The sequence below is a fragment of the Mytilus californianus genome, unplaced genomic scaffold, assembly GCF_021869535.1.
Source record: "Mytilus californianus isolate M0D057914Y unplaced genomic scaffold, xbMytCali1.0.p SCAF_9, whole genome shotgun sequence".
Lineage (NCBI taxonomy): Eukaryota > Metazoa > Mollusca > Bivalvia > Mytilida > Mytilidae > Mytilus > Mytilus californianus.
Genome location: NW_026262745.1, coordinates 72744029 through 72763270, shown reverse-complemented (window position 1 = coordinate 72763270; position 19242 = coordinate 72744029). Strand labels below are relative to the sequence as shown.

General features: G+C 33.2%; 1 protein-coding gene across 3 annotated transcripts; it reads left to right on the top strand.

The window, feature by feature from the left end:
- Positions 1–1588: 1588 nt before the first annotated feature.
- LOC127714618 (uncharacterized) lies at positions 1589–19083 on the top strand. 3 transcript variants are annotated; one of them, XR_007987822.1, is made up of 5 exons: positions 1589–1754; positions 5998–6076; positions 9289–9605; positions 16721–16741; positions 17413–19083. XR_007987822.1 is itself a non-coding variant. In XM_052220690.1 (5 exons), exons 1-5 carry the CDS (start codon positions 1694–1696, stop codon positions 17457–17459), a joined length of 519 nt encoding a protein of 172 aa, XP_052076650.1. In that variant the 5' UTR covers positions 1590–1693; the 3' UTR covers positions 17460–19083. The 3 variants fall into 3 exon arrangements, 2 of the variants coding, with proteins under 2 accessions (XP_052076650.1, XP_052076649.1); XM_052220690.1 differs by having other exon boundaries at positions 1590–1754; positions 5998–6070; XM_052220689.1 differs by having other exon boundaries at positions 1591–1754; positions 5986–6070.
- Positions 19084–19242: the final 159 nt, after the last annotated feature.

Below are 19242 nucleotides of genomic sequence, written 5' to 3'. Positions count from 1 at the left end.
CATTGGTGGCCTTTGCTCTTTGGTCGGTTGTTGTCTCTTTGACACATTCCCTATTTCCATTTTCAATCTTATACAAAAAAATATGGATTGCAACTCTAGTTATGACGCCGATTGATTGCAAGATCATTTGTATCTAACGTATGCAACGAGATAAGATTAATTGATTGCTGTTTTTCTTCACGTCCAGTGGCAAATATTTCTTGCATACGCATGACGAAACAAGATTAAAAGCACAAATTAATCCTTATGATGAAATTAGACTTGTATGCGTGTATTAGCTGTGATTTTTTTCTAAATAAGTACATAACTGCATTATCTGCAATTAGTTGTCGAGAAACAGTCTTGTAGTGTTGTCGTCAAAGTTGTAATTACAGTGTAAAAATATAAAAAAAATAAAGGTTTTGTTCTAACTTGTATTTTAATGAAAGAAAATGTTGTTCTGTTATGATGGTCGAAAATTGTGTATCAAAAAAAAAAAATAAAGCCAACCCCAACAACCTTCCACCCAACTCACTCCAAAAGATGACTTGTCGTTGCCGCGTTCAAAAATTATTTGTCTGAAATTTAGAAAAATTACCAAAATCGAGGCTTGTAGCGTACACGAATAATTTTGTGTTTTCCAAGAATATAAGGCATAAGTACATGTATTTTTATTTTTGAGTGATGCACAAAAAGTAACTATTTTTATAAATATACAATATTTTAAATTAATGATGTCAGTTGATTTTTCATGAAGTGAATTATCAATTGATTAATGGAAGGAAAAAAGAAAATCAGGAAATATCATCAACGTTATATTGAGTTTTTTTGTGTGTAAATCCAGTGTCAAATATTTCATGCAATTTCAAGGACGAGAACAAATTAGCAATTACTAAAAAAAAAGATATGTCTTGCAATAGCAGTCGTTTGGGTTGGGATGCCACTGAATAAGTAGAGACCGAAATTTAGCCTTGCAAAATATAAAAGACAGTACTGCGATGTAATTGCATATGCCGTTTAAGTGGTGACGCTGGACGTCAAACTCCCAATTGATGTCGACAACTCTTCAAAAACAGCCCTGTCATTTCTTTATTAAAATGCAATAGTCGTAAAAATATCCATATGAAATATCCCGGAAACGTCTATTGCGATTGTGAAATGTAAATGAAAGTCACTGTTCCTTGAGAACCGGCAAGTAGCATTTGAATGCGTTATGATACATTACTATTTTACCATTTTGTAAAATTTTTCTTTAGGAAACATATGATAAAAGTGACTATTTACTGAACTGTTCCCCTGGGGAAAGTTGTAATGAGGAACACATATAGTCAGTTGATTAGATGTGTATACGGATTCAATAAAATGACTCTTTACCTTCTGAGTTATTTTTTCTGCATTTTGTCTTTTAGCTTTATGTTCTAACGTTCATCTCTTCTTATCATTGGAATGAGTAGCTAAATACGTCTACGGTGTCATTTTTATACTTCTTGTATTGTAAAATATATTTCACATGATTATGGCCAGATGCGAAGTGACATGTAAATGCAACACAATATCTGTGTAACTATGCAGGCATTTAAATGATATCATCTTATCATTCAACACACAATTTGTTTAAAATGCATACTAATAAACAATCGCTATTTACAAACATGGATACCTTTAACATTGAATGCAATAATGTACATAAACGACGAGATTGATATTTGTAAAAATGAGTACACGTAATGGACTAAATTATCTTAAACTAGCCGTAATTCTTGGAATTTCTAGAGGTTAGTATACACCTATGGTCTGACATAATCTTTTAATTAAGTAACCTTGTCAAATAATTTCATAATTAACACATACTATAGTCATTATACAGATATTATGTCATTGTATTATTGTGTGGAGTTACATGTGCATGAAATGACATGCCATAATCGGGAAAATGATTTATAATAAATTATCAGAAAAGAAGAAATATGGTTCTAATTTACGAATCAATATCTGAATTACTACGATAGAACATTGAAGCAAGAGAGCAATATTTTTATTGCTGTTTTTCATCTCAAAGTCCATAGTGAGGCTTTTCAAACTATGGCAAGTAGTCGCACACCATTGTAAATGCAAAACAGTTCCTAGCACTTGCTTAAGATGAATTTTGTAATGAGGCAGATAGCATTTAAAACATACATAGTATATAATTCGGGGTAATAACGACAAATTATAATAAACATCAAGCTGCTAGCATGTTTCGCACTTTGTATTCCATGTGCCTTTAATAACTTGCCACACGGTATGAGTTTTACTCATTGTTGAAGACAATACGATGACTTGTAGCTGCATCTTTGTACTTTGATCTTTGGTTGAACGCTGTATTATTTGCAATCATACCATTTTTTTTATCTTTTTAATTAAAATTGAAAATGGAAATGCGGAATGCGTCAAAGAGACAACAACTCAAACAAAGAGCATAAAACAGCCCAAGGCTACCAATGGGTCTTCAACACAGCGATAAAATCCCGCACCGAGAGGCGGGTTTCAGCTGGCCCCTAAACAAAAATGTGTACTTGTTCAGTGAAAATGGACGTGGCACTAAAATCCGAAACATATGAATGAACTAAAAAAACATACACGACTAACAATGGCATGAGGCTCCTGGCATGGGACAGGCACAAAAATGCGGCGGGGTTAAACATGTTTTGTGAGATCTCAACCCTCCCCCTATACCTCTAGCCAATGTAGAATAAACAAACACACAGTAATACGCTCAGTAAATTTCAGTTAAAAAGAAGTCCGAGTCCGATGTCAGAATAGGTAACAGAAGAAAATAAGCAAAATGACAATGATACATAAATTAACAAAGGACTACTAGCAGTTACTGACATGCCAGTTCCAGACCTCAATTAAAATGATTGAAAGATTATGTCTTCATCATATGAAAATCAAGAACAATTCCTCCCATAGACACTATGAGCGAATCAATATTAATTCCAAAATATGCCATCTTCAATGACCTGACAACAGTATCGTTACTGTATCCCTTCCGAACAAGTCTGTTTAAAGGTTTGGTTAGCTTTTGAGGTGAATGACGACATGTTTGTGCTTTGTATAGAATATTACCATTAAAGATTGGAAGTGAGATACCTGAACGTATAAGATGTCTGCGTGTTGATTTATATTTACGAATGACGTCCTTGTACCGATGATAAAATTTAGTAAATATTTTGACTAGTTTGTGATATCGAAAACCCTGGTGTAATAATTTTTCAGTAATACAGAGATTTCTTTCGATAAAATCAAATACATTGTTACATACATGAGCGAATCGAACAAGTTGAGATATATAAACACCACAAGATGGTGTCAAGGGAACGTCACCATCTTAAAATGAATAAAAATTAACAATAGGACATGAAAAATCATCTCTTTTATCGTAAATTTTGGTATAAAGGTTCCCGTTAAAGATATAGATATCAAGATCCAGGAAAGGGCAGTGTTCTTAATTAGTATTAGCTTTATAGGATAAATCTCTTTAGTGTACATACTGACGTCGTCATTATTGAGAGCCAATATATCATCCAAATATCTAAAAGTGTTATTTAATTTTTGTTTCAGATGTTGTTTCGATGGGTCTTTGCTGATTTTAGTCATAAATTGTAACTCATAACAAAAGTAGTGCACAGTTAGTCCCCATTGGAATCCCGATAAGTTGACGATATACTTAATCTCCATAGCGAACAAAAATGTTATCTAGTAAAAATTCAAGTGCAGTTATCGTATCAAAGCAGGTCCAATTGACATAGTTCTTTTGTTTGTTGTTATACTAAAAAATGACCTAAAAGAGTTTGAACATATGTATTCGCATTCTGACTTTTGAAATGCCCATTTAATTAGATGTGTGATTTTTTTCTTAATAAGATTATGAGGCAAAGTGGTATATAGGGTAGAAAAATAAAAACTTTGAACAAATTCGAAATCACTAATAAAACATGCAATTTGTCAAGTACTTCCAACGAATTTTTGACACTCCAAAAGTAATCAATTCCACTATTTTCAAAGGCCTTATTTGAACAATTTATTACCAGGTTTTTGATTGTACCAAGTGTACTAGTAAGTAGAATAGACAGTTTAGTAGTGGAACAATGGCCTGAAGACGAAATAAATCTATATACTTGTAATGTGTTTTGTGCAGCTTCGGAAGCCAGTGCATAGTTGGGACATTCATTGTATTTTGTTCTGCTTTTAAAGAGGTAGTTAAAAGTTTATGTTTGTAACAGATGTCTTTTTCCGAAAATGGAGTCAGTTGGAATGTTGGTGAATTCGTGATTTCCTTTTGCAGAACCTCAATGTAAAATTTACGTCAAACAATAATGATATTATTGGCAGCCTTATCAGCCGGGACAAAAACAAATATCTTAGCGAGTTCTAACTGTATACATAATCATGATAATATACATGTATATAAAAGAAAAAGAAATCAATATCAACAGTTTGACTATAACATGACAAATCAAGATATCTGTCAGAGAAACTTGGTAGGAAATAATGAATGAACTGGTCAAATCATTCGGATAAATCTTACACCTACCTTATTGTTAACCTGTAGAAAATATAGTCTAGACCTTTTAACGAAGTCACGGTACCTACATTCCCGGATTTTCTCCTCATCCATGACATTGTTTCCATGTACAAACCATTCAATTCTATTAATTTCATCTATTTGATTACCTTGTCTGTGCATTAAATGTTGATTAACTGAATAATGCATATCATTCAGCGGCAAATATTACATAGATATTCAATTCAGGATGATCACCTGCAAACTGAGGTTATATAGCTGTACCCCTATTTTTGACATTTTTAGCTATTGTGTCTGTTTGTTTTGTCCACGCATCGTTGTCAATATAATGCAATTTGATGCGACTGTCATACAAGTGAGAGGTTTAGCTAGCTATAAAACCAGATTCAATCCATCAATTTCTACATAAGAAAATGCCTGTACCAAGTCAGGAATATGACAGTTGTTATCCATTCGTTCGATGTGTTTCAGCTTTTGATTTTGCCATTTGATTAGGGAATTTCCTTTTTGAATTTTCCTCGGAGTTCAGTATTTTTGTGATTTTACTTTTACCCATACCACCACGCTTGCTCAGAAAACTTCAGACCATTTCAATACATACATTTATCACCTTAATGGGACAAATTTGCGGACTCCGCGCCTATAAGTCTCATTCATGCATTGTACATGTGGGCTTAAACCAAAAATTTTGTTAGTTCCCGCCCAAGCACGTGGCGTCAATGTGTTAGAGCAAAGTAGTATATAATATTTGCCATGAATATGATATTGTTTTGAATGTGCAAGAAATGTTTACGGTTGGGTGTTAAAAATCCAAATATTATCATTTTATTTGAGGTCTTGAGCTGGCATGTCAGACAGAAACTGCTAGTAGGTCTTTGTTAATTTATGTTGTCTATATGATCATTGTTGTTTTACTTAGTGTCGCGATCGTCTGCTACTTATTCTAACTTCAAACTCTGACTTCTTTTAAACTGGGCTTTACTGTGCGTATTGCTGTGTTAATGTTTATTACACGTTAGTTTGGGGTATAAGGGAGGATTGAGATTTCGATTAACTAGTACTAAAAGATGCCCGAGAAATCGCGGTACAATTGGGCAAGTGTTGAAAAAAGAGTGTCAAGGGTGCCTGTGTTTACACATAAAAAGGGGGAAGGGGTCCGGACGTCGGGTGCCTGTGTTTACACATAAAAAGGGGGGAGGATTACTTCGAAACGTTCAATGCCCATTTCATTTTTGGACAGTTCTGCACCAGAGTAAAAAGGGTGAATGTCGCTTAATTTAGCCAAATGGTGCACTTACAATACAATACAGGATCCTTATGGGCTCTCGCTGTGTTGCATACCCATTGATGTCTGTGTTCTGCTGTTTGGTCGGGTTGTTGTCTCTTTGACACATTCCCCGTTTCTATTCTCTGTTCTATAGTCAATAAATCAATCATAGTTTTCATTTCAGAAGTGACTACTGCTGAATATTGCACACGGTTTTGCGAATATGGCTGTTGTGGAAACAGTTGCTGTCCAGACAAGTAAATGTACACGTATATAGATAGTTTCATATGTCATATAATAGCAATATCTTAACAGTCGAATATAAAATGAAAACACCATGGCAAAAAAACAGATGAAAAAATCGGTAGGTCACATTCGGGGAAAAAGAGTTCATAAGTTCATAGTAAGCAATATATAGCTTAAAAACTCGAATATACAAAATAAACCAACAACCAACAGCAATGTCAATTCTCCCCATTTTTATTGTGGCCCATCATTCTCTATCCTGTAAACCTCATCCAGACTCTCTTTATGATGCTTTATAAGTGTCCTTCCTCCTGGCAGAGCACACTTGAACGTTGGATTTAATATGATTCCGCTTTGAAGCCATGTTTTACAACTTTCTGACTCTTCTGTGTTTAATAAACACGTGGTAATGTTTATCTGTTTGAAAATTGTATTTCGATTGGATAAAATACCATTATTTGACATCAGGAATGTAAAGTGAGTGTCAGTATTATACATCCGGGTCTTCAGATATTTTCACAGCATTGCTTGTTATGCAAATCAAATAATTCTTTTCAAATTCATGCCGTGTATCCTTCTTTTTGTTACATGGTAATGTATGTCAATTTAGGAAAACACATGTAGTCCATATACTTTTATCTAATGATGGCTGTTGCTGAGATCTAAACCAACAGGTTTTTTTTTAAATGGAGTCTTTTCAATGTAGAATTTATAATATATCAATTTTATGAAAACAGATATATGTATATGTATGTGAAGTTAGCAGCCGGTTCGTTATTCGATATTCGATATTCAACATCCAACCGGCTGCTAGCAGTCGGTTCGATATTCAAATTAAGTTGAAAATCATAGAAAATTCAAATATTTGAAAACATTCAAAGCATGATTTTTAGAGTTAAGAGGAGTGAAGAGATACGTAGGAAATCGTTTAATGTCCCCTTAAGCTGTCGTAAATTCTTGTTGTCCTCGAATATGTACCCTTATGTAAGTTGCATATTTTTTTATGTAATATAGATTTCTATGAATAAAACGACATCAAAGATGTAATTTTATATAAAATATATAAAACAAAAACAAAAACAAAAACCGATCACTCTAGAAACATTTAAAAATATAAATAGAAATATTTAAGGAAAGCCCCCCAAAAAAAGAAATGTATAGCGAAAACCTACCGGAGACCGCTGAAATGACGATGAGACCCCTCCCCTGGTCTTTCAATGTTCATATAAATCGAGGAAATCATAGAATCTGTATATATAAAGATTGTATCAAAAGGATTTCCCATAATAATATCATCCTCAATATCTACGGAGGGCTTAGATTGTCACTTTTCAGCTAAAAATTGTCAAAATTTCAGGACAAAGGGCACAGGGCAATGGTGAGAGCTCCCTGATCTCTCAATCTGCCTAATATCAAGCAGACAGTTATTTAATAGGTAGATAAAAACGTGACTAAAATGAATGTGGGTAGACTTCTTGTCGTCTATGTTTACGGAGGGCCCAAAGTGCCAGTTTGATATTCAAAATATATAGCGAAAACCTACCGGAGACCGCTGAAATGACGATGAGACCCCCTGGTCTTTCAATGTTCATATAAATCGAGGAAATCATAGACTCTGTATATATAAAGGTTGTATCAAAAGGATTTCCCAGAATAATGTCGTCCTCGATATCTACGGAGGGCTTAGATTGTCACTTTTCAGCTAAAAATTGTCAAAATTTCAGGACAAAGGGCACAGGGCAATGGTGAAAGCTCCCTGATCTCTCAATCTGAAAAGTGACAATCTAAGCCCTCCGTAGATATCGAAGATGACATCATTCTGGGAAATGCTTCTGATAAAACCTTTATATATATACAGAGTCTTTGATTTAGTTGAATTTTATGGACATTGAAAGTCTTAGACCAGGGGGGTCTCACCCTCATTTAATCGGTCTCAGGTAGGTTTTCACTATATAATTTGAATATCAAACTGGCACTTTGGGCCCTCCGTAAATATGGAAGACAGGGAGTTTACCCAAATTCCTTTTAGTCACGTTTGTATCAACCTATTAACTAAATGTCTGCATAATATTAGAAAGATTGAGGGATCAGGGAGCTCTCACTATTGCCCTGTGCCCTTTGTCCTGAAATTTTAACAATTTTTAGCTGAAAAGTGACAATCTAAGCCCTCTGTAGATATCCGTATTTCTTTTTTTGGCTTTCCATAAATATTTCTATTTATATTTCTAAATTTTTCTAGAGTTATCGGTTTTTCATTTTGTTTTTAGAAATACCATATATAAAATTACATCTTTGAAGTCGTTTTATTGATAAAAATCTATTGTACATAAAGACAAATATGCAACTTACAAAAGGGTTTATTCGAGAATTTACGACAGCTTGAAGGAGTCGCTAAACGATTTCCTACGTAATTTATTAGTCCTCTTAACTATGAAAATCATACTATTAATGTTATCAAGTATTTTTTTTTTTTTTTATGATTTTCAACTAAATTTGAATACCGAACCGACTGTTAGCAGCCGGTTGGATATTGAATATCGAATATCGAATAACGAACCGGCTTCTAACTTCACATACATTATATGTAGATGTGTATAATGTATATGATATGCAGATCCGTGCGATTTTTTTTTTTTTTTTTTTTTTTTTTTTAAATTGTTAACATTAAAAATTAGAGAAAAATTGGAAGAGACCAAGTGGACATTCAAAACTAACAAGTTGAAGTAAAAATGACAACGACATGACAAAAAAAAAAGAAGAAACGACAAACAGACAAATTAAACAAGTCCGCAAAATGATTCATTGAACAATAGAGACTGACCAACCGCATCAAAAATTGAAAAGCTAAAATTTTAACTAAAAAATGAATATTTTTGGATTTTTTTTTCGTACATCTACGATAGTTTGGGCTGAAAAGAATGTAAACTTCTATACAAACAAAGTGTAGGACAAATGTAGTAAAAATGATAAATTTTGAATTGATTTAATAGAAGTGTATTTGAGAAGCCAGCTTTTTTCAAAAACCATTTTGATTAAAGGTGCCATTTGGGAAATTTGTAATCGTTTCTAAGGAACAACTCCGAGAAGTTACAAATTTAAATGTGATGGAAAATTTGAAAATGTGATTAGCGAACAGTCCCCCTTAGAGTCTGGATCAATTCTAATTCAACTGTTTACTCTTAAATTCGATAATTGTATTCCTTTAACATGGTTTTTTTTATCATTGTAGGCGTGCTATTGCTGTGGGGTCCATCTTTGGTGGACTAGCATTCATCTTCTTAATTGTTGTGTTATGTATAATTTGCATGGGGTATGTAAAAAAGAAGTCAAGGAAGGACAGAATGAAGATATCTCACGCGGAACAGGAGGCACAGACAATAAATACACTTAATGAAACAAGAACAATCAACATGGAGAGTAGTACCTGTACAGTAATTATCAATTTGAAAAATAGAAAGAAAGCCGTAGTAAAAGTGAATAGTGATAGAATGTCAATATTGACAGAAGAAGATGTTGATGTTCAAACGAAGGTATTGGGAGACAAACGTAAGTTTTATTATATTTGTAGCATTACCCGTCATATGTTTTTTTTTCCATGTTTCCTCCAAAAAATTTGAGTCTTTTTCATATTTAATTTTACTGTATACACATGATATTTCGACAATGAAACCTGCACCCATAAACAATTAAAAACAAATTAGGACCCCTTTTTGAAAATATAAAATTTGAATACCACGGTCAGTTCAAGGAACTATTAAGTTCAAATATAAACAAGCATATATGAGAGAAAAGACAGCTGGTTGCACGAACCAAAATTGAATTGAGACAAGAGCAAGTGGCGCGTGCAGAACATGAAAAACAGTAAAAATATACAGTGGCAAATATCTGACACATGTTAAATCAATGCCAGAGTATGTTGAGACAGGTAGACACTGTTGATTCAATCCATATCAGGCATGGGGTAATGCAAATTTGTAATTGTAATGCAATGCATTACATTTTTCCAAGTAATTGCATGTAATGTGTAATGCAGCAATTTAAGCATTACATGTAATTGTAATTTAATGCATTACTTTAGCAAAAAGTTGTGTAATTTCATGAATTACATTGCATTACATGGCATTACTTTTTTCACATACTATATATCTTTAACAGATTGTTGCAGAATTAACTAAAGCAGAATTTAAGATTTCTTTATTAAATAGGAACTTATCATTTGAATATTCATATTGATTTTCTATTTCTATTTATTTTTCATCCTTTACATAAATCACTAGAGGGAATTTGGAGATTAAGCCTTGCCCCAGGTAGAACTTGAAAAGAATTGGTTTAAATACTAGAATGACCAAATTACAATTCTAAATGAATAACACAACACTGTATATCAGATTCAGTTCTTTTTTTTTTATTTCATTTTATTTCATTTTATTTCATACAGTTTCCTGCATAAAAAGATATTTGAAAAATATTACTGTATCCCATTGTTGTCAAAAGATTAATGAATACCTTGTCATTATTAAATAAAAGATAATTGAACATTGTCATAAAACACTAATTAGTTTGTTTTTCAATCAATTTTTTCACCATTTTGACACTTACTCATACATTAATGCATTAAGCTCTATGTTTATTATATAATTAGGAAAGAAATTCTCAGTAAATATTTTGATTGAAATTAAAAAAAAAACAAATGCATATTTATAAAAATATAAAAGTAAAGTTAACATTAACATTTTGTTAAAATAAGTATTCAACTTCATCTCTGTAATTTCTTTTTAGAGAAAACACAGAGATGTATATATACCTTGAAACATAGAATGTGCATGAAGGATAAAACCTTCGAAACCCTTATGATGTTAAAATGTAAAAGTCGTATTGAATAGACTTTTAAATGTATACTTAAATTCAAAACATGGAACAGTTACTGCAGAATCTTTTGTGGCTTCATGTTGCTTTTCAAAATGTTTGATTTTTCTTTTCACTTGATAATAAAATTTACAAATTTAATGTGTAATTCAATGCATTACTTTGCAAAAGTCATGAATTGTAATTTAATGCATTACTTTGATAAATGCATGTAATTGTAATTGTAATTTAATGCATGGTTTTGTCAAAGTAATTGTAATATAATGCATTACATTGCAATGTAATTCGCCCCATGTCTGATCCATATACAGTGGAGATCACTTCTAACCCTCTCATTAAATCTGTCAGAATCTGTCAGGAGAACTGTTCTAGGACAGTATGTAGAACTGTCATCCCGAGTTCTAGCTAGAACAGTTCTAACCTAGAACTGATTTGGTCAGTTCTACCTTGAACTGATTTAGACAGTTCTACCTAGAACAGATCCTGACAGTTCTACCCTAGAGCAGTTTTAGACAGTTCTACCTAGAACTGACCAAATCTTTGGTCAGTTCTACGACTAGAACAGTTCTACGGATAGAACAGTTCTACGACTAGAAAAGTTCTACGATTAGAACTGATTTGGTCAGTTCTACGGCTAGAATTGATTTAGTCAGTTCTATCCATAGAACAGTTTTAAGAACTCTATGTCTTAAATATAAATAAGTCAAAAGAATATAATATATATTAAAAAATTGCAGTGACGTCATTTAGAATTGTTCTACAATCCTGACAGGTACGGTCAGTTCTACGGCTAGAACAGTTTTAGACAGTTCTGTTGACAACTCTACGGTTAGAACTGATTTAGTCAGTTCTGCTGACAGTTCTACGGTTAGAACTGATTTGGTCAGTTCTGCTGACAGTTCTTCGACTAGAACTGATTTGGTCAGTTCTACCTAGAACTGATTCTGACAGTTCTACTTAGAACAGTTCTAGGGTAGAACTGTTCTAGGTAGAACTGTTCTAGGACAGTTTGGAACAGTTCTATGACAGATTATTCTGACAGTTCTAATGAGAAGTTAGAAGTGATCACCACTGTACTTTTGAAGTATATACATTCACTACAGTACCTGTTTGTGAACTGTTATTATTATGCTACTCAAAGAAGGTTTTGCAACACTTCCATTGCGGTTAATGAGGACCAAATTTTGAAGTCTGATATCTTTGTTGAAATGCTGAGACTGATCTGAAATTAACAGCATTTCTGTTTTAAAAGATGACGAATTGATTACCGAATACAATAAAAAAAGTATTACAAAAGATAAGGGGGGGTGTTAAATAATGTGTCCCTCCCAATTGCTTTTTTATGTTTTGGTAAGGTAAATTATTCATATGAAATCAATAATGCCATCAGTTTCAGCACCTCGTCAATCGTTTGCATTGTTTGCATTTTTTTAAATAGACTACATGTATGTGCAAAAAATTGTTAGATTGTGACTTTCAATTTTGCCCCCTTCCTTCAAGTTTGCAAACAGTGTAGAAGAGGGGCAAACATACCAAAGGGACCTTCAAATTCATAAGTCAAAAATAAATGACAACGCCATGGCTTAAAAAGAAAAAAGACAAACAGACAAGCAACAGTACACAAAACACATAGAAAACCAAAGACTGAACAACACGAACCCCACCAAAAACTGGTGGTGATCTCAGGTTCTCCATAACGGTCAACCAACTCGTGATTGCGTCAGTAAAATTTACGAAGGGATGACTTCAGCTTCACCACTTGAAACTCTTGGTTTAATAGCTTCCTTGTGAGCAGCAACCCTCTATCAAGGAAATCATGATAGGAAATACAAGCCCTGGAATATGTCCAGAATTTGACCAACATAACTGTAGTACTTTTGAATACACAAATGATTGAAGATTTAAAAAGCACAAATTTGAAAGATAACTCGATATTTTGTTTTACTTTTAAATTATTTTCATTCAGAAGTTGTGTTGCTAACATTTTTGGAGTAGTAAATGGTATGACTTACATGAACATGTATAACTTTTGCGGCATTATTATGTTAATGCCAGATCTTTCATTGTGACTGTTTCCCTTTTTAAACTGGCTTTTTCTAGACTCGGGAAAGATTAAGATAAAATTGAGAATGGAAATGGGGAATGTGTCAAAAAGACAACAACCCGACCAAACAGCAGAAAACAGCCCAAGGCCACCAATGGGTCTTCAACACAGCGAGAAAATCCCGCACCCAAATAACATATAAAAGCTCTAAAATTTAAAAAAAAATACAATAACAAAGGCCAGAGGCTCCTGACGTAGGACAGGCGCAAGAATGCGGCAGGGTTAAACATGTTTTGTGAGATCTCAACCCTCCCCTCATACCTGTAGCCAATGTAGAGCTTACAGTATTGTATAGACGTCTGTCTATAATTGTTAAATCTCGTTTGTTTACCTCATAGAAAAGTTGTCTTTTTATTAATTTTGTGCCTTTGGATTTTCTTCTGATTGACTGCTTGTTTGTTGTCTGCTTTACGTTCAGTGGCAAACATTACATGCATGATCAGGACGATTTATCTCATCGACTTGACGTTCAGTGGCAAATATTACATGCATGATCAGGACGATTTATCTCATCGACTTGACGTAGGTGGAAAATATTACATGCATGTTCAGGACGATTTATCTAATCGACTTGACGTTCAGCGGCAAATAGTACATGCATGGTCAGGACGATTTTCTCATCATGATGACGTTCAGTGGCAAAAGTAACATGCATGATCAGAACGATTTATCGCGTCGACATGACGTTCAGTGATAAATACTACATGCATGATCAGGATGATTTATCTCATCGACTTGACGTAGGTGGACAATATTACATGAATAATCAGGACGATTTATCTCATCGACTTGACGTTCAGTGAGCAAATATTACATGCATGATCAAGAAGATTTGTCTCATTGACTTTACGTTCAGTGGCTAAAATTACATGCATGACCGAGACGATGTATCTCATCGACTTGACGTTCAGTGTCAAATATAGCATTCATGATCAAGACAATTTATCTCATGGACTTGACGTTCAGTTGCAAATATTACATGCATGATCAGGAAGATTTATCTCGTCGACTTGACGTTCAGTGGCAAATATTACATGCATCATCAGGACAATTTATCTCATCGACTTGACGTTCAGTTGCAAATATTACATGCATGATCAGGACGATTTATCTCATCGACTTGACGTTCAGTGGCAAATATTACATTCATGATCAGGACGATTTTTCTATATCAACAGAATAAGTCAATATCATAGGCTTGACAAGCATCACGTTATTAATCAACAGAGGACAGTTCACAATGGGAAAGTTAAAATCCTCACGTTTGTCATAAATATGAGTTTTGATTTGTCCAATTCTGCCAGTCTTGTTATGAATTAAAGTTATAGTAACTGTAGTTTACTAAGGTTAAATCTCATAAATAGATTAAGGATGTTCGCTCCACTGTTTGAAATTAACAAGCTTTTTAAAAGACTGTTATACATTGATAGTATATAAATAATGGAACTTAGAAAGCAGAAAAAATGAAAGGTTTGTGTTCTTGTTTTTGAGATATAAGCAATTGAAAATTTGGCGGGAAATGATTCTCTCTAGACTTTTCATACATTTAACATTGGCATCTTTTTTCTTTCAAAAACTATGAAAAATTTACAAAGATTTTTTGTGATTTCAAAAATGGCTTTTTAAACTATATGTAATAAAATGAGGAAAAGAAAATTTGGGGTTAGCGGGCAAAATTTTTATTGGCACCACATGGATAAAACTAGAGGATTCCGAATATCTGACATAATGTCAAAATTAAGAGTAGCGAACATCCTTAGGAAGACAAATCTAGGTGACAAAAAAAAACTTGGGGAAAAGGAGTGTAAAGGGGGTGTCCTCCTGTTATATGTGCAACTCCTCTTTCTCTCCTTATGGCCGATTCACACTCAGTCAAAATGTAACAATCGGATATTGGACACAGTCGTTAAAGTGAGAGATAAGACGACTATTCTGCTATTATGTAGTTGACCTGTTTTGCTTTTATATTTAACTGCAACGAGCCTCTGAAAGAATTCGTTTTAGGTGTAAACATGTGAATATTTAACAAATGATGAGTTTGTTTTTAAAAGTGCTCTTCACTTCTTATAGAAACATTGCAAGAGTGTAACGAAATGTTCGTGTGTGCATGTATTGTACACGAAATGTGCGTGTGTGCATGTATTGTAAACGTATAAACTATAAAGGAGGAGATGTGCTAAGCTTTTTTTTTGTAAAACATGAAGTGTTGTTTTTGCAGAAAACGATTGCGCGCACACACACCTTTATCCCCGTCACATTCTGTATGTGTCTGTCCCAATTCAGGAGCATGTTATTCATCATTGTTCATTGATTGTTGATGGTTGTAGTCTTATATAATTATTGTTTTTCGTTTATTATGTTGTCTTAAATGCGGCCGTTAGTTGTTTCACATTTGGTCATGTGACCTTTCATACCTTGTTAAACGGTGTTGGATTTTCCCATGGTTGAAGGCCGTACATTGACCTATAATTGCTTAAATCAATGTCATTCGGACTCTTTGGATAGTTGTCTCACTGACAATCATACCACGTCTCCTTAATATATAGAATAGGTAAATGCGAATGTTTAACCGTAACCTCTTTCAAATATTATGAATATTTACGGCGATTTAGCGATCGATAAGAACATTTTTTCTGAAGAAAAAAATCATTTTGACACAGATTAATCTTGATCAAATATTAATTGATATTCAATTCGCTCTTAATATGCGGGTTAAAAAGGGGGGATGCGAATTGAATATGTTTTTTTAACTAAGCGTGTAGAAAAAAACTTTTGATGATATCATACTGTAACTGCATGAGTTTACACACTTTTCTCTGTTCTGTAGTATACACCTGAACTTAAAAATGCAAACAATATCAAACTGTATTTAAACGAATTTCAACTTTCCGGGAAAATTAATATGAAATAATACTTGTAAAGGTAAATCCAGAAAAGCGCTTTGGACGCATGAAATTTGTAACGTGTTGTTTTCATTTTTTACAGCACTGGGTCGATACCTCTGTTGGTAGACCATCAGTCCCCGAGGGTGTCATCGATCAGCTCAGTAGTCGGTATTTCGGTACTGACATGATTTATAACAAACATTTTTAAAATTGTCTGTTAATAAATTTTGAAATTTTAAGAAGACAAAGTTGACAATAGATGGATTTGGCAATTTTTTAGGATTTTTTTGGTCATATAGCTCTTCAACTGTTTCGGTTCTTATACATCCTTGGTTTTCAGATATTCGGATTTGGGCGTTCCTGATGGAGGTAAACCCAGAAAGGTGCCTCGGACGCATGAAATTTATAACGTGTTGTTTTCATTCTTTGTAACGATACAATTGTTCCCACATATATTTATTAGTTATGCACATTAAGATATAAAAATGTATACAAATACCGAACAGCAATGTAAATATAAAAAGAGGAAACTGACAAAACAAAACCATTTTGCAACGCTCGTCTATATCATTCAGCGGAACTCATGGAATACAACTATCTTATTCTTGACTTGTTACAGATAATTCCGAAAAAAATGGTGGGTTGAACATGGTTTTACAGGTAGCTAAACCTGCCAATGTATGAAAGTTGACTAGGGCTACTTAATTCTTCGTTTTAATATATAAGTAGAACTTAATTTCACAAATTAAATATTAAATGATTGAGAAAAAATGAATAAACTAAATCTATAATTATTAATTTTCCAGCTTTGACACCACAACCATTACGTAAGTATACTTTCTCGAATTAGGTTGGTGTCGGGAAGGGGGAGAGTTATATTAAAGGTATTTAAAGCAACAGTTTCAGGTCCCAGACTTTATTCAATAAATATACTGGTTATAGTCATCAATTTCATTACGAGAATGATGAGGGTATTTTTAGACGCGTTTCTATACAAATGTGCTTATCTTTTTGGTTTCACATTTGCAGTGGGTTGCAAGTATGACTTGCGGTACTGTGTTTTACAATTGGTCGTAAATTTTTATCATTTAACCACTAAATAAATTGTTCCATCAAAAATAAAACGCCGCAACTCAATGAAAAATACATTTATTTTCACCTCTTCCAAAAACAGTAGAATGCTAAAATATATCATAAAAAAAGACAAGCTAGAAATAAAAATGTCTATATTTTCATTTCAAGAGAACTCCTTTTATGAAAAATTAATAATAAACCCCTTGGTATTTTAATGTATATACACACATATGTAGGTCTTTAAATTTAATTTACCCGATTGTTTATACTTTAATTAACTTAAACATGGAACCATTGTTTTTGTTTCTTTCGCTTACAGAGAATTTTCTACCCAAAAATTAACTTTAAAAATGTTTCTCCGTACACATGAACATTTTCTACCGTCACTGTATCATATATTGAATCATCTTGTGTTCTTTTGCAGCTGCAGCATTATTGAGAAAAGCTGAGGTTGCGAAGGGAGGTGAATAAAAGACGGCAAAATATTGCAAGAAACTCTGGAAAAAGCTCATCCAAGAACTTATCATCTTTCCGTTATAAAGTCATAAACCATAAAAGTTAGATAAAACCTACACACGTATGATGTTGTCAACTATCATTTGGTCATCTGTAAAAGGATATGAACGGATTGGCAGTCTGAGCATCGTATACAAGAATTTATGAACTCAAGTATCACAGATGCATTTATCCAATTGTACAGATATTGAATCTAATGTACATTTACACGTATGAACTACATTTGTCTTTTTTTATTGATATTTATTACCTAGTATATTATTCATAATTTCAAGTAAATTATTTTAAATATTCTTCCAGTCTGCTATGACGTAGTTTTGAAATGAATAATTGTATGTTGTCACTATATTCGTGTATGTGTTATCTTAATTCAAATTTAATATAATATATTGTACCGTGTTGTGTTGAGAGGGCTTCCATCAACATAACCTGTTGCTGATTTAAATCCAATGTATTTTAATAAAATATTGTTTAAACTATATATTACTCTCAGTATACTTATCTTTACTTGGTTTATAATAGTGTCTACATAAATATATTTTTCTTTAACTTTCTGTAATAGCTAGTATGCAGAAATCTGATTTTGTAGCTATAGTGTATGATAGTGTATTTTACCACAGTGTATGATAATATTTTACCACAGAACAATATTTTTGAGTACAGTGGAATATAAAAAAGTAGCTTGATGAGGTTCCGATTTGTCAAGGTGCTGATTTGTCTTGATACTGAACTGTCTTTCTTGGGTGCCGAAATGTTTTTGTCGCAGTGCCAAAGTGTCTAGAATTCGTCCATGTTATTCCGCAGTCCGCGGACTAAGGAAATGAGAGGGAAAAACACCCATTCTTCTCACTCTGAGATCATCAGTCTATGTTCTTTGTTCTTTGTTTTAAATTATACAAACACAATCAATCGTTTTAAATTATACAAACATTTCAGAAAAATAAAGTGCGATATGAACAAATTTCAGACATGGCTGAATAAAATTCTGTTTTACTCCCATTTCCACTGATCGCAGACTGCGGATTAAACCTCTTGTTGTCGCTAATTAAATATGGTTGCATTCATATCCATGCCAGGAAATACAGAAACTGGACGTCATATATCCAATTTTGACGGCATTCGACATATGACGTCACGCCCTGATGATATTAAATTGGAGACCTATTGAAGAAAAACATTTTACTCTACATTCTTCGGTGTTTTATTTGAAAGAGATGTGGTAATGAAAGTGCCTGCATAAATTAAATATATGGGCACATGTGTCCCTCTGGTGGTATCCGACATTGTCGTCTTCTGAAATTTCAAGCGGATAACAACTGAGGAGTTCTGAAAACAGTCTAAATATGTTCCGAAAGGGGTGTGATACGGGGTATGCGATACGGGTTAAGCTATGAGATGGGGATATGCGATACAGAATAGATGATACAGACTGGAGAAAAGAACCTTTATTAAATATACAAAATGTCTGTATTTAGTACTAAATAAATGATAAATATATATATCGTGGATAGGATGTTATTTTTTGTGTAATTTTGTCTGTTTGAAGTTGTGCTAAAATAAAGTAACGATCTAGACTAAACTTCTATGTCATTTGGTCTCTTGTGGAGAGTTGTCTCATTGGCAATCATACCACATCTACTTGGTTTTTTAAACTTTTACGTTCTTAACTTAATAAATATTAGACAGCTTAGTAAGTGTGCAATGTATATTTTCACACATTGTAAATTTAATACCTTCG

Coding starts and splice junctions, on each gene's coding strand:
- LOC127714618 (XM_052220689.1), top strand. CDS start 1,694: ATGAGTACACGTAATGGACTAAATTATCTTAAACTAGCCGTAATTCTT. Junction 6,071..9,288: donor AACAGTTGCTGTCCAGACAA/GTAAATGTACAC, acceptor TTATCATTGTAG/GCGTGCTATTGCTGTGGGGT. Junction 9,606..16,720: donor GAAGGTATTGGGAGACAAAC/GTAAGTTTTATT, acceptor TTAATTTTCCAG/CTTTGACACCACAACCATTA.